This window comes from Octopus sinensis, linkage group LG5 (assembly GCF_006345805.1).
Source record: "Octopus sinensis linkage group LG5, ASM634580v1, whole genome shotgun sequence".
NCBI classification, from domain to species: domain Eukaryota; kingdom Metazoa; phylum Mollusca; class Cephalopoda; order Octopoda; family Octopodidae; genus Octopus; species Octopus sinensis.
This window is the reverse complement of record NC_043001.1, coordinates 25,393,763-25,410,405: the sequence shown is the minus strand read 5'-3', so window position 1 is coordinate 25,410,405 and position 16,643 is coordinate 25,393,763. Positions and strand designations below refer to the sequence as shown.

Here is a 16,643-nt window from a genome sequence, read left to right as displayed (position 1 = left end):
AAAAGCACCCACTACACTCTCGGAGTGGTTGGTGTTAGGAAGGGCATCCAGCTGTAGAAACTCTGCCAGATCAAGATTGGAGCCTGGTGCAGCCATCTGGTTCGCCAGCCCAGTCAAACCGTCCAACCCGTGCTAGCATGGAAAGCGGACGTTAAACGATGATGATGATGATGATGATGATGATGTGTGTATGTGTGTGTGTGTATGTATATATGTACACAACTATCTTCCTCACAGTTTCTATCAACAAAATCACTCACATGTTTTTGGTAAGCCTGTGACTATAGAAGATACTTGTCCAAGGTGCCATGCAGTGGAACTGAACCCCAAACTACATGGTTCGGTTTCAAATTTCTTGTCATGTATGTACCTCATTTGAATGACATTTTTTTTTGTTTAGTACAAAAGAAGTTTAGAATAAGTTTATCTAACCTCTTACAAGAAAGTTGATCGTCTTGCATGTATTTGAGTCCAGTAAGACAAAACATTCAGCAACATTGAATCTAGTAAGACAATCTATCTAAAATTAGTTTCACAATAACAATCAAATCTCCTTCAAACCACACTGGAGTGAGCTACAATTGTTTTTCTTAGAATTCAACCACCAAAAATATGCAAAACAAGCAACTTTTCACTGTTTTATCTTTTCTATCACACCAAAAAAAAACATGCCAAGCTATATATATATATATATTGTGATATAATTGAAAATTTTTAGATGCAGAACATTTGTCAGTGATGCAGTTTCAAGTGATGAAACTTTTGATACCATACTACAAACAATAAAATGTTAAAGTGATGTAATTGTTACTGTATCTTCCACACTGCAAAGTAGATATGCTGTAACCTAAAATATTCATCAAAGGAATTAGATTCAAATATGAAATCAAAATCAAAATTGATGACTGGCATTTGTGCTAGCGGGGTGCAAAGAGCACCATACGAGTGTGATCATTGACAGAGCGACTAACAAGCTTTCGCGCCAGTGGCACTTAAAAGGCACTATTTGAGCGTAATTGTTACCAGCGTTGCCTTACTGCCACTCGAGCCCCATGCTAGTAGGGTATTAAGAGCACCATCCAAGCGTGATCGTTGCCAGAGAGGCTATCTAGCCTCCATGCCAGTGGCATGTAAAAGACACTATTCGAGCGTGATTGTTACCAGCATTGCCTTACTGGCACCTGTGCCGGTGGCATGTGTAAAAGATTTGAGCGAGGTCATGGCCAGTACTGCCTGACTGGCCCCATGTCGGTGGCCCATAAAAGCACCCACTGCACTCTTGGAGTGGTTGGTGTTAGGAAGGGCATCCAGCTGTAGAAACTCTGCCAGATCAAGATTGAAGCCTGGTGCAGCCATCTGGTTCGCCAGCCCTCAGTCATTCGTCCAACCCATGCTAGCATGGAAAGCGGACGTTAAACGATGATGATGATGAAGACAAAAGGTTTCAGCTACAGTCCAACTTTTGGAAGTTGTGTGTGCTAGTCTTAATTTGTTGTCTTGTTCAATATCATTTGACGTATAAATCTCTTTCCTGGGGCCCTTTTTGTTGTAAGCATTTAAGTCATGTGTACTTAAGAAGCATGCTTTCTAAACATATGGTCATGGGTTCAATCCGATTATGTGGTATCTTGAGTAAGTATCTTCTACTATAGCCCCAGGCTCAACAAAACCTTCTGGATGGATTTGGTAGATGGGAACTGAAAGAAGAGGTCGACTTTGCCATTCATTCTTTCAGGGTCGATAAATTAAGTACGAGCTGCATACTGGGGTTGATCTTATTGACTTCCCGCCCGCTCCCCTCAAAATTCAGGCCTCATGCCTAGAGAAAAGAATATTTGCTAATTATAAGGCAATGAGCTGGCAGAATTGTTTGTGTACTTGGCAAAATGCTTAGTGGCGTTTCATTTCTTTTTATGCTTGGAGTTTGAATGTTGCCGAGACAAACTTTGCCTTTCATCTTTTGAGGTGGATAAAATAAGTACCAGTTGAATACTGGGGTTGATCTAATTGGCTCACCCCCGCCCCAAAATTGCTGGCCTTGTGCCAAAATTTGAAACCAATATTTGGTAATTATTCAAGGAATTGGATTCGATGACTGGCATCCATGCTAGTGGAGCACTAAGAGCATCATCTGAGCATGATCGCTGCCAGAGCAGCAAACTGGCTTCCGTGCCAGTGGCACGTAAAAAACACCATTTGAGCGTGGCCGTTGCCAGTTTCACCCAACTGGCCCTCATGCCGGTGGCACGTAAAAGCACCCATTACACTCTCGGAGTGGTTGAACTCTGCCAGATCAGATTGGAGTCTGGTGGAGTCATCTGGCTCACCAGTCCTCAGTCAAATCGTCCAACCCATGCTAGCATGGAAAGCAGACATTAAACCACGATGATGATGATGATGATTTTATTTCTGCTTCAAAACACATTTCTTTCAAATATAGTTTTTTCTTCAACATATTAATTTCATGATTTCATACTGAGGATCACAGTGAGATTTTTTATGGAGGAAATGCTGTGGTCTTCTCTATATTTACTGTTTCCTTTTTAAATGTCTATTCTCTGTAACAACACACTCGCCTTCTGAAATTAGGCACCAATGCCAATGGAATAAAACCAGTGACTCATTTATGTTCCATATATACATTTAAAAAAAAAATACTAGTGGATTTGTTTCAGGAAAACAAACATGCATTATTTGGTGTGTCCTGGTGAAATTACTGGATATTTGTTCTGTTGAATGAGGAGGGGTTAAAAAGTAGTTTGTCTAGCCTTAATTTTAACCTTTTTAAAGTTAATGAATAATAACTATATACAATCTCGTGCTGTTTGTTCAACCCACATGGAAAGATTTTCAGTGTATGTTACATCTATTTCCTTTGATGCAGTAAATAGTGTAATTATGCAATATTATGCGTATTAAACATCTCTTAAATTTACTGCGTTCATCTGTCATCTTTCTTGATTGAATACTAAACTCATCTTATCAAATTTTTTCCAAGACTTTTAATTACAAAATTCTATTATATTAACTTGTCAGAGAGGTCAAATAGAAATTTAACAAAAAAATAAAAAAATTATTAATTTTGGGAAAATTATGATTTTTTTCAATTTGAATTAAATTTTATTTTTTCTGCAGAGAAAGCATGATCGGTAGAATAGTCGGAGAAAGGGATAAGCTTTCAAGGACATCTTTGGTTAACTAGGATGGTGTTTTGTCATGTCAAAACCAGTTTATAAGGCGGTGAGCTGGCAGAAACGTTAGCATGCTGGGCGAAATGCTTCGTGGTATTTCGTCGTTATGTTCTGAGTTCAAATTCCGTCGAGGTTGACTTTGCTTTTCATCCTTTTGGGGTTGATAAATTAAGTACCAGTTACGCACTGGGGTCGATGTAATTGACTCAATCCGTTTATCCTTGTTTGTCTCCTCTATGTTTAGCCTCTTGTGGGCAATAAAGAAATAAGATACCAGTTTATAGTCAATAACTTATCCTGTAGATGACGTGTACCAATACGAGGTTCATTCAAAAACAATTTTACATTTTATTAGTGATTGTTCTTATTTTAACACATCTGACTTGTAAATCTACTGGTGTTTGTATATGAACTTTGATCTTAAAGTCTAGCTACTTTGATTTCCTATATTTTCACTGAATAGTTTGCTAAATACCTGTTGTATTTATTAAATAAATTGTGGAAATCTTATTTTCTTTTTTCTTTTCTAGTTATAAACATTTCAGATGTAACTTGATGAAAAAGTTAATGGTGAGTTTTATTTCCAAGATATATAACACACATTTCAATGGAAATTGTAGTAGTGATACCGGTGCCGGTGGCACATAAAAGAACCATATGAACGTGGCCGTTGCCAGCGCCGCTCCGACTGGCCTCTGTGCCGGTGGCACATAAAAAGCACCCACTACACTCACGGTGTGGTTGGTTTTAGGAAGGGCATCCAGCTGTAGAAACACTGCCAGATCAGACTGGGCCTGGTGCAGCCTCCTGGCTTCCCAGACCCCAGTCGAACGTCCAACCCATGCTAGCACGGAAAGCGGACATTAAACGATGATGATGATGATGATGATGACATCTTATTGTATAAGCAAGCAAAGTTTAGATAATGTCAACAAGGCAAAGTTAACTAATTTTTTATTTAGATAAACCCTTTCTGTTTTCAATATAGGATACAATTTAGAACAGCTTACAGATGAAAACTTCATATGAGACTAAATACTTTGTAAAACGGCAGCAGTGTCCCTCGAGGTTATGTCCCATCACAGATTTGCCATAATCTCTTTCACTATCATTCTTTATCTTACTTTCTAACTCATTCTCCTTTGCTTTCCAACTGTGTATCCATGTATCTACTCTACAGCAAGACACCTGCCTTTGTTCTCTCTATACCTTAAATCACTCAACTGGCACAAAGCCACACCTTCTCAACAGTACTCCTCCCTCCCGGATGAGGGGGTTTATAGTCTTGCAAGGTACTTGGTGATCTTGTTGGTGCTGGTACCACATAAAAAGCACTGGGGCTGGTGCTATGTAAAAAGCACCCAAGTACACTCTGTAAAGTGGTTGGCATTAGGAAAGGCATCCAGTTGTAGAAACCAAGCCCAAAACAGACAATGAAGCCTGGTGCAGCTCCCAGCCCAGTCAGTTCCTGTCAAAATATCCAAACTATGCCAGCATAGAAAATGGACATTAAATGATGACAACAATCATCATCATCATTGTTTAACATCTGCTTTCCATGCTGGCATGAGTTGGACGGTTCAACTGGAGTGTGGGAAGCCAGAAGGCTGCATCAGGCCCAGTCTGATCTGGCAATGTTTCTACGGCTGGATGCCCTTCCTAACGCCAACCACTCCATGAGTGTAGTGGGTGCTTTTTACGTGCCAAACGAGGCTGGTAAACGGCCAGGGTTGGATGGTGCTTTTTACGTGCCACCGTGGAAAACATGAAATGGTTCAGACCCCAAACTGGAACTAAACTCTTTTCCGAGCTCAACAATTGGTTCTCTACCTATATGTATAGGGAAAAAACAAAATCAAAAGCAACAGAGCTTTAGAAATCAGAAATCAGGATTTGGCTTTTGTGTTTTTCCTTCCATAGTAAGTGGACTTTTGAATTAGAAGTGTGTGTGTGTGTGTAGGGTGTTCTGGTTAAATTTGAGGATTTTTAGTGTTTCTTCCTTTTCAAGAACAGCTTCATGTATTGGTGGCCATTCGACAGCATTGGAGAGCTTAAAGGTTAAAGTTGTAGTTGAGAAAAAACTTAGTTGACATGGGGGACTGGAAGCCATATGAATATTGGAAAAGAGTTACCTGTATTGTGATGATTCACACCTGGTGTCAAAATACTGGCATCATGACTGCTGCTCAGTGCTTTGTGAAGGCAGTAAGATGTGATATGGACAGCTGCAATGGAAACTAAGAAACTGTGGCCAGCAGGAAGGGACACAGTAGGCATTCTGGCTGTGTCCGCATGCTGAAATTCATCCAGCTACTGTAGGACAAGGTGCTTGGAAGATCCAAGCAAGGGAATCTGGCTTTTGACTAGAGAGATGAGTGATGGAGTCACAACCATGAAGCTGGCTCTGAATGAGGATCTTTGTCACTACTCAAAAAAAGAGATGCAGGAATCAAATTCTGACAGCCAAAGCCAAGGAGAACCACTTGACAAAGGCCAAGAAGTTCTTGAACAAGTGAGGCATCCTGTTGAGCCAAGGATGATCTGGTTCCTTTAAGACGAAAAGAACTTCTGCTAAGACCAGTTGCACAACACCCAGAACAACAGGTAGCTTACCTACAATCCATGTGATGCTCCCATAACATGAAAACCAAGTTCCCCCTAAACTGTAATGGTCTTTGGGTATGTCTCCAATGAGGGTGATGCCAAGTCACATAGCATTTTTGAACAGAGTGGGCATAGGAGTGGCTGTGTGGTAAGTAGCTTGCTTACAAACCTCTTGGTTCTGGGTTCAGTCCCATTGCGTGGCACCTTGGGCAAGTGTCTTCTACTATAGCCTCGGGCTGACCAAAGCCTTGTGAGTGGATTTGGTAGATGGAAACTGAAAGAAGCCCGTCATATATATATATATGTATAAGTGTGTCTGTGTTTGTCACCCCAACATCGCTTGACAACCAATGCTGGTGTGTTTATGTCCCCGTAACTTAGCAGTTTGGCAAAAGAGACCGATAGAATAAGTACTAGGCTTACAAAGAATAAGTCCTGGGGTCGATTTGCTTGACTAAAGGCAGTGCTCCAGCATGGCCGCAGTCAAATGACTGAAACAAGTAAAAGAGTAAAGAGTAGAGTCTTAGGCTTGATTCAGACAGCTATACGAAGGTGCTGGAGACTTTGGTCAAAACCTAGCTGGAGAGGGTTGCTGCCGGAAGGCCATATATGTGACAATGAGATTTGGCTTCCACTATAACTCTGGAAAGCATCAGAAGTGGTTGTTGGAGAATTTCTACGACTTCATTAGCACCAATTTTTAGCCTTCCAATTCCTTTAATTGTAATCGCAAGATCAAAAAGTTGTTCAAAGATCTTCCCAGCACATGTGGTTACATTGCTGAAGGATATAGGATTCAATGACAGGTATGTGTGTAACCTATGCCGCATGGAATTGTGTAAAATCCTACAATGTTTGGGTGAGGTTCTTAACAAATTAAATGAACTTGAAATAAAATGCCCACATTGCACTAGGAGCACATTTTTGTATTTCAAACCCTTGGTCTAGTTTAATTCTGGGTATTGTACCCTATTTAAATTCTTACATCATGAATATTTATATTTGATAATTAAGTTCTTGTCTCATGTGTAATATATTTCTTTACTACCCACAACGGGCTAAACATAGAGGGGACAAACAAGGACAGACAAAGGGATTGAGTCGATTACATCGACCCCAGTGCGTAACTGGTACTTAATTTATCGACCCCAAAAGGATGAAAGGCAAAGTCGACCTCGGCGGAATTTGAACTCGGAACGTAACGACAGACAAAATACTGCTACGAATTTCGCCCGGCGTGCTAACGTTTCTACCAGCTCGCCGCCTCATGTGTAATAGCTTAGGTAATCTATTATCACCATAGTGACTAGAATTAATCCAATTACCCAGGCTCATATAGGTAATAAACAATATAGCTTAATATAAAACATTTGGCTACTATTCAAATATTGGAAATCTTCGTAATAACTGCATCATTCACATCTAATTACTGAATATATACCTTTTTATTGTACTATGCTCTCCTATTTAGCCACATTATATTGATCAATAATTAGATATTAAGTATTTATTATTAGGTATATTAATTTTACTATTTAGGTATTTATATTTGCTAATCTTATACCTGTCTTTCCTTCCTATATTTTGCACTGGTGATTACTTTTTGAATGATTATATAAAATATCTATCTATCTATATATATATATAGAGAGAGAGAGAGTTTATGAGAGGTAATAGTGTCATTGAGACCCAAAGGTGTCAGGTAATGCTGAATAAGTGCTATAGATAGACCATAGTTAAGTTCCAGGTTCGGTGATTATGCAAATAAGGGGTTCAACATTGGTCATATGTCAGCATGTGTATATAAAAATTTTTTCGTAATGAGATAAAAAAACCAAGGCTGTGTAGATCCTCTCACACCGTCTCCGATGAAGGGATATAACAAATATCCTGGAAACAGCTGTAAGACCTATCTATAAATGTTCTGAAATCTACACAGCCTTGGTTTTTTATCTCATTACGAAATATATATATATATATATATATATATATATATACACATACAAAGTATGGGACTGTAGTTCACAGGTGATCTAAGCGATTAGGTACACTAGGTAAGTGTTGGAAAGGAGAAAGGGAAAAGTCCAAAGAAGGAAAAGAAATTGCCAACTACACATGTGGTTACATTGCTGAAGTGTATAGGATTCAATGACATGTATGGGTGTAATCTATGCTGCATGGAATTGTGTGAAATCCTACAATGTTTAGAAAACAGATTATTAGGGCTCCAAGGTTGTAGCTGAGACGGTAGTGATGAAGGCGGTGAGCTGGCAGAAATGTTAGCACGTCGAGCGAAACGTGTAGCTGTATTTTATCTGCTGTTACGTTGTGAGTTCAAATTCTGCCGAGGTCGACTTTGCCTTTCATCCTTTCGGGGTCGATAAATTAAGTACCAGTTACGCACTGGGGGTCGATGTAATCGACTTAATACCCATGTCTGTCTTTGTTTGTCCCCTCTGTGTTTAGCCCCCTTGTGGGTAATAAAGAAATAGGTAGTGATGGAGCCATTGCAGATTTCCAATGCAGCAGATATATAATTGTTAAAGAGGACAACAAATATTAAGGCAAGGCGAATATCTCAAGTCATAAATGTTATTATTATTGGAAAAAAAAAATGTGTATGACTTGTGATATCTGCCTTGCTTTAACATTTGTTGTCCTCTTTAACAATTGTTATATATATAACAATTGTTAGAGAGGACAACAAATGTTAAGGCAACTATGAATTAATTTTTCCTCTCACCCCGTCTCCGATGAAGGGATATTATTAATTAATATCCCAGAAACAGCTGTAAGACCTTCTATCATCAAACTTACTTGCTAATTTATGTTCCAGACACCAGCTTCATAACAACAAAGTTATTTTGCTAAATTCTTCGTTATTTTCCACATTGAATGAAACAAAAACAAATACATTTCAACAGAAATATTGTCATAAAAAGGTTAAAGAAATAAAACAACAACAAAATTTTGTCTTTGAAGATCAACAATTTTGTGAATATACAGTTTTCTTTAATTCAAAGATAACTTGCTTCAGATTTTACAGAGAAAATTGTGATAGATATCTACCACAAGGGAAATAGCCATTGATCTTTGAACCTTCCAATGGAATATAAAGAATATGAAATAATAAATTAAAAAAAAATAATTAATCTTCAAATTAGTTACATAGTTAAAAGATGCTTGTGAGGCAGCACAAGGAAAGTTAGGGTTAGATTTAAGGATATACTAAGTCTACCTTTACAGTGAGGTGAAATGAATTACTGAGGCACTGAGTTTATAACCCCTGAAAAATACAATGGAAACATTGTTTGAAATAGTCAAGAAATTTATTCTTGTGAGGGCATATTAGATTCCAACACTCTGAACATGGTTTAATGAGAGGAGTTTTGAATAGTTGTTATTATCATCAGAGAGTTAATATCATTGACTTGGTTTTTGTTGATAGAGTTGTAGGTATTATGTAACTAAACCTAACATCTTGCTATCAAAACCGTTTTGTTGTGTTTTAAAGTTAGACAAATAAATATGAATGATGATGAAGTAATTTTGGGTTTTATAAACCTCAAACAACTTTCTAATCAGAAACCTCAAATATTCTGCTTACTTAAATTATAATTATTAGAGCAAAACAAGAAATCCTATGAAAATAATGATGTAATCAGATATGTATAGATAAATGAAAAACTATAATTGGTTATTATTTTGGGTAGAGGGCTGAAAGTATATTTATATCAAGAAAGCTTGGTTTAAAATTTGTATTTACTGCCATTGTGCATTGAAGAAGGTTACAGAGCAAAAGGCTGAAGGCAACATTTGCAGGGACAATAAACAGCAATGTTTTGTTCTGGTCTGCTCACAGAAGCTTTTCATCTTATATTTCAATGAAATTAGAAAAAATTCAAAATTGAATCTTCTCAGATATTTGCATTGACTGAAAGCCCCCAGAAACCCAATTTCATCACTAAACAACAATAAAATATTTTAGAGCTTAACATCTTGTAAGTAAATAAATATATACAGCATTTTGGTCTTGGAGAAAAACTGACCAAAATGCTTGGGCACAGATTTAAGCAGAGATGAATATTATATATATATATATGCGCACATACATAGTTACATACATGTGTATGTATGTATATATATATTACAGTGCAAATAGACAACAGAAATGTGTATATATGACACATTTAGTATGGAAACCATGTTTGAAAATCCAGTTAGAGCTTGGAAAATGTAAGAGCAATTGTTTTCCTTTAATCATCTTTGAGGGGTGCATTTCATCAATCAGACACATTCTGTTTATCACTGTTAAAAATCATTAAAAATCAGTGTGGATGAATGATAGCATCCAGTTAAGCCATGTTTAAAATGGATCTTCTGTCTATGTTATTGAGCATTTGTGTTTGTAACTCAATTAAAAAATAGTGATTAACTATTTAAAACTAACAAATAAATATTGAAGATTTAAAGAAAAAAAAAAGGTTTTGATGAAATATAAGAAATTCCAAGAAATGATAATGAAGGCAAAGATATATTTTCAAATTTAGTAGATTTTAGAATAGGATCTATCTAAAATCAGATAAACTAATAAAGGAACTTCATCTATTTTGTGAGAAAAGGAATTAGTACAATTAGGATTTTAAAGTAAGTACACCACTAATCCCCACAAAGGATCCAACACATACATACTTGAGAAAGAGAAAAGGGATAAGAAAGTTCCAATAATTGCTTATATGTAAGGTATATGAATGAACCTGAAATTTATCACAGTGAACTAAACTTTCTCTTAATCCCTTCTCTATACACAAGTTCAACATGAAAAACTATTTCTATTTACTTCAGTGCATACTGACAAGAAAAATATTTGTTTGTTTGTGTGTGTGTGTGTGTGTGTGTGTGTGTGTGTGGTGTGTGTGTGTGTGTGTACATGCACCAGGAAATTGGGTTTGACAATAGGAGGCACGTTAAAAATAACATTTTTTTTTTGTTGTTGTTGTTTAGTAAAAATAATCTTTACTACAATAAGTAAATGTTGGAATATCGAAAATGTTAAAGAAGAAAGAACACTTTGAATGTTAGCAAATAAACTCAAAGAGAAGAGGCTTTAATTTGCTACGTATTATAACCATTTACCATTCACACAGACAGATCTATCAAGTCTTATTACTATAATTACTACAAATAACAGCAGAGGAGTAAACAAGACTCAAGTTTCTAGAAAACTGAAGAGTGCACTAGGTATTAACTAAACAGACACAGAACTAGAATATATAGGCTAATCCTCACAGACTGTCTGGGGTGAATTTCAACCATTAATGAAATAAGGAGTAGAAGCCAGTTTTTAGAAAGCAACTATGAAGAGCAAGTCAAAATTTCTTATGATTTTCTAATTCAACATTTACAAAACCAATTTTTCAATTTGTTTTTTAAATTAGTACCAAATAATCACAAAAAAAAATAATGATGATGGTGATTATAATAATAATAATAATAATAAATATCAATAATATTTTATTTTTACATCAACAACTTTTGTCTTCTTTCCATGAAAGAAACCAAATTAGTTGAGCAGTAACTTGGAAGATATTAAAAGTTTTAACAACAGGAGCTGAAGCTGTTATATAGGTAACTGAATAACATGAAACCAAATTGTAGTAAATTAATGTTAGTACTATTCTAAAAATTGTTACTGTTTATCTTGTTAAAAAAAAACAACTTACCAATTGGTGATTTAATTTAGTGAGCAAAATTCAAAATTCAAAAATTTAAATACATGACCCTATAAACAGCAACATATATATATATATATATATATATATATATAATTAGCAATCATTGTGGTTATATAGGAAAATTAAATAAAATTAAGAAAAAATTTTCCTTGGTTGGAATGGAAGGGTGATGTGAAGGGCTGTGCAAATAACCTGATAAAATATTAGCTTTGGATAAATTTCATATAAATATAACAGGAGCCCTCAGTAAAAGTATTTACTAAAATTTGAATTCTTCTACAAAAAAAAAAAAAAAAAGAAAAAGAAAGAAAAGAAAAGCCAAAGATAAAACTCTTGATTGAATTTCATATTTTTTTTAACAGCAACACAGAATCAACTAGAAGGTAAAGTTTATTAAAAAAAAAAAAAATTAACAAGATTGTTGTCATCTTGTCATAAATTTTAGTAATATTTTAATTTGAAATCTTTTACTTTTATGTAATCTTTATGTGGTGAAAATAGTAGCTCTTGAGGCAATTTAACAATGAAACAACTGTGAGGTTGCTGTATTTTCCAGGCCTGTCACTTCAACCGCACAATATCTCAACCATATTTGTAAAAATGAAAAAGGCCATTTAATGTTGTTTTTTTTCTTTTTAACATCTATACTTATTATCATGAAAATTAAATATAAACAATGTATGCACTTTGGCTGGTTGTGACACCTTCTGTGGACTTCAGATACCATACAAAGTTTGATTGTATAGACACACTTCAGTAACTGAATTTTCACCAAATCCACTTAATATTGTTTAAAGCATATTGAAGGCTAGAAAAGATTAGTATAACTTTGTCAAAATGTTGTTACTGAACTGGACTTTCTTCATAAAATGGTACACTGAAAAAAAAAAAAAAAAAAAGAAAATAGTAAAATGATATTTAGTATTAAAATTATTGACTCGGATAAAATTTACCAAAGTTATCTACAATTTTTAATCAGAAAACAAAAACTGCAAACATTACAGTACATATTGACTGGTTAGCTCATCTTTAACATTTTATTTTATTATTATACTCTTTACTGTTTTACTTGTTTCAGTCATTTGACTGTGGCCATGCTGCAGCACCGCCTGTAGTCGAGCAAATCGAACCCAGGACTTATTCTTTGTAAGCCTAGTACTTATTCTATCGGTCTCTTTTGCTGAACCGCTAGGTCATGGGGACGTAAACACACCGGCATCGGTTGTCAAGTGATGTTGGGGGACAAATACAGACACACAAACATATACACACACACACACACACACACACATATATATATATATATATATACACATACATATATACAACTGGCTTCTTTCAGTTTCCGTCAACCAAATCCTCTCACAAGGCTTTGGTCGGCCCGAGGTGCCATGCAGTGGGACTGAATCCGGTACCATGTGGTTCGTAAGCAAGCTACTTACCACACAGCCACTCCTACGCCAATATTTTTTGAAAGTTGGTGAGCTGGCAGAACTGTTAGCATGCTGGATGAAATGGTTAGTAGTATTTCGCCTGTCACAGCGTTGAGAGTTCAAAGTCTGCCTAGGTCAACTTTACTTTTCATCCTTTCGGGGTTGATAAATTAAGTACCAGTAAAACACTGGTGTCGATGTAATCGAATATCCCCCTCCCCCAAATTTCAGGCCTTGTGCCTAGAGTAGAAAGGATTATGTACTTTTTGACCGTCATTATCTTGAAAAGGTGCATGGCTTAGTGGTTAGGGCATTTGGCTCATGATTGTAAGGTCGTGAGTTCAATTCCCGGCGACGCGTTGTGTCCTTGAGCAAGACACTTTATTTCACGTTGCTCCAGTCCACTCAGCTGGCAAAAATGAGTTGTACCTGTATTTCAAAGGGCCGGCTTTGTCACACTCTGTGTCACACTGAATCTCCCTGAGAACTACGTTAGGGGTATGCGTGTCTGTGGATTGCTCAGTCACTTGCCCGTTAATTTCACGAGCAAGCTGTTCCGTTGATCCTATCAGCTGGGACCCTCGTCATCGTAACCGACAGAGTGCTCCTATCTTGAGATATAATATTTTTACATAAGTCTACGTAAACTGAAATTAAGATTAAGCTCTCAAACTTTTTAGAAGCTCATTTCCACTCTGAGACTGATCTTAGTCACTGTGTTCTGAAATGTAGCTGCATTGGGCTAGAAAACATTCAAATTAACAAAATTTCCAAATTATTCAATTTTAATAACATCTATCTTTGTTACTTCTTTACTCACCACTGATCAGAGATGACATGGTATGCATAATTGACATGGAAGCACGTGGCTTAGTGGTTAGGGTGTTGAACTCATGATCGTAAGGTTGTGGTTTCGATTCCTGGACTGGCCGATGCGTTGTATTCTTGAGCACAACACTTCATTTCATGTTGCTCCAGTCCACTCAGCTGGTAAAAATGAGTAATTCTGCGACAGACCGGCGTCCCGTCCAGGTTGGGATTTCTACGCCACTGAAACCGGGAAACCGGCCCTTATGAGCCTGGCATGGCTCGAGAAGGAAAAAATAATTGTGATCTGTGTTATACTTATCACAAACTGATCTGTGATAATACAGATTGGTGATTAGTCAAAGATTCTGCTTGGATTGCAAAAGCATGCCCTAGTGACCATCCATAATGCTCAGTACAACTTGGTGTCTCAGAATGAAACCCATTTTTTCTATATCTTCTATTATTCATTTATCATCCTTTTTTGGGAACCAAACACTAATGATGAACAAGGATACATGTACTATTACTTTCAAATGACTGGTTGTGACACCTTCTGTGGACTTCAGATACCAAAGTTTGATTGTATAGACACACTTCAGTAACTTATAGTCTATTGCACACATACTAAAACATATGCACTCTTCCCCACCAATGAATAATAAAAGAGATCCTTACACTTTCTTTGTCCTTCTCTCTCTCTCTTTGACGTCTCATCCCTGCTGAAGATGATGGTAAAGATGTATTGCAAGACCCTGCACCAGTTCTTGATCTCCTGTTTGATGCAGCAGCTGCAGCAGCACTGGCACGCTGATCCTCTTCATCTTGTAATTTCTTGGCAAGTTCAAGACTGATCAAATCAAACAGTACCAAAAAAAAAAAGGGTTTCAAAATATTTAATATAAATTTTGAAGATTCAAAAACGAAACATTTCTCAAACATAAATGTAGGAAGTTATACACAGATGTATATCAACAATTATCTAAGTAGTCTTCACTGATTTAACACCTATACTGTTTATATCTCTAGTACAAAGTAGTGGTGGGCATGGAGTAAGGATTTATCCTAAAATCTCTGCACCAATTACTCACTGCACATTTCTGTATAGTTGATATTAACAGAGCTGGTGCTGGGGAAAACTGGTCTTACTCATATATAAATGTAAGGGGAACGGATGAGAATAATAAAATAAATGAATGATGAGTGATGATCACAAGTTATTCATAAACTATCGATTTGGGGTTGCCAGACCTCAGTCAAATCGTTCAACCCATGCTAGCATGGAAGCGGACGTTAAATGATGATGATGATGAATGGCCACTCTGCTTTGGAAGATGAAGAGATCATAGTTTCTTTCAGGCAATTTACACCTGTTAGTAGGTGATTGTCTTATTATAAAGAGTGGAAGATGTCACATCAGGTAGTAGATGAAGAAATGATGACAAAAGGACTTCTGCAGCAGCTAATGTTGTCAAAGTGAATTCTTTGTTTATACTTGTAGACATCTTTGAATGTGCTGATCATAATGAAATGGATATAGAATATTTCTCTGAAGATGATATCATAAACAAACTGTTAACGTTATCACAATGGCAAATGTAACTATGAGAGACCTCTTGACCCAACTCATGCCAGTCTTGAAAACAGATGTTAAATGATAATGATGATGATCATCATCATCATTATAAATACTTTCAACTTATATTACATGTAGGAAGTAAGGAGAGAAGGTTGTGAGTAAGATTTCTACAGAGACAGAAGAAATATATATCAGACGATGAGTACAAAAAGAAGATAACAAGGGAGGAACAAGTTTTAATAAATGTTGTGTTAGTTTAATGCTTAAAATGAAGGGAAAAAGTCTTGACATTTTGGATTATAGTCTTTCATCAGAAGAAAAATAGAAAAGAAAAAAAAAGACAAAGAGTTAAAAAAAGATGGCAAGAAAACTAGAAAGAATGAGAAAAGGTGGTAAGACAAAAAATTAAAAAAGTAAAAGGAGAAAGGGGTCAGGTGGGAATGGAGTACTATGGGGGGGAGTTAGGAAGGGAGGAGGAGGTGGCATGGTGTCTACATGAATCACTAGAAATGGGCATAAGGGGAGGTGTGTGGAAGTATGGGTGTGTGTGTGTGTGTGTGGTATCTGGGGATGTGTGGGTATATGGTAGGAAGGTGTGTAGGGGTAATTGTATTGTATGGGAGGAATGTACGGAGGGGAAGAAGAGGAGGAAGGTTCAAGTGTGAGGTGAAAAGGAAGGTAAGAAGAATGTGGTATTTAGTAAAAGAAAAACATTGATAAAGACAAAAATAAAAACTGGATAATAGAAAAAAAAAGTAATACAAAAAGGATGGTGAAAAGTCTGGAGGTTATGTAACAGGTACAATGTCATGAGAAAATAAATCTGATAAAACAAGGATAAAAAGGGGATTAAAAAAAAGGATACAAGAAGGCTATCAGAGTGGGGACAGACAGAAAAGCAAAAGTCAAATAATTACTGCCTTAGAGGTGAAGGTCTAATCTTAACAAAGAAGTGGTCATTGTCATCATCATTTAGCGGCTAATGTCCATGCTGGCATGAGTAAGACAGACTGATTGCAGCTGGTAAGAATTTCCACAGTTATCCACTCTCTTCGCGGTGAGGAATACGGTCCCGAGGATTAGGTCCGGTTCCTGAGAGCTACACCAGACTCCAGTCTGTTTTGGCTTGATTTCTATGGCTGGATGCCCTTCCTAATATCAACTATTCCATACTGGGTGTACTAGGGGTCTTTTATGTATTACTGGCACAGGTGCCTCTCACATGTTACTAGCACAGATGCCTCTCATATGTCACCAGTATAGGTGCCACTCAGGTGTTACTGGCGCTGGCCAT

At 36.6% G+C, this 16,643-nt stretch overlaps 1 protein-coding gene and 1 long non-coding RNA gene across 3 annotated transcripts in view; one reads left to right on the top strand and one right to left on the bottom strand.

The window, feature by feature from the left end:
* The first annotated feature begins 455 nt into the window (after positions 1-455).
* LOC118763599 lies at positions 456-16,442 on the top strand. Its single transcript, XR_004999350.1, has 3 exons — positions 456-469; positions 13,601-13,605; positions 16,378-16,442. It is a non-coding gene; the product is annotated as an uncharacterized LOC118763599 (long non-coding RNA).
* LOC115211631 (ubiquitin carboxyl-terminal hydrolase MINDY-1) overlaps positions 11,960-16,643 on the bottom strand; it is a 218,206-nt gene continuing 213,522 nt past the window's right edge. For both annotated transcript variants that reach the window (XM_029780258.2, XM_036503243.1), the window contains exons 8-9: positions 14,449-14,620; positions 11,960-12,407 (exon numbers count right to left, since the gene is read on the bottom strand). In XM_029780258.2, the coding sequence (XP_029636118.1) occupies positions 12,393-12,407; positions 14,449-14,620 (187 nt within the window). In that variant the 3' untranslated portion in view covers positions 11,960-12,392. The remainder of the gene's footprint in view (positions 12,408-14,448; positions 14,621-16,643) is intronic.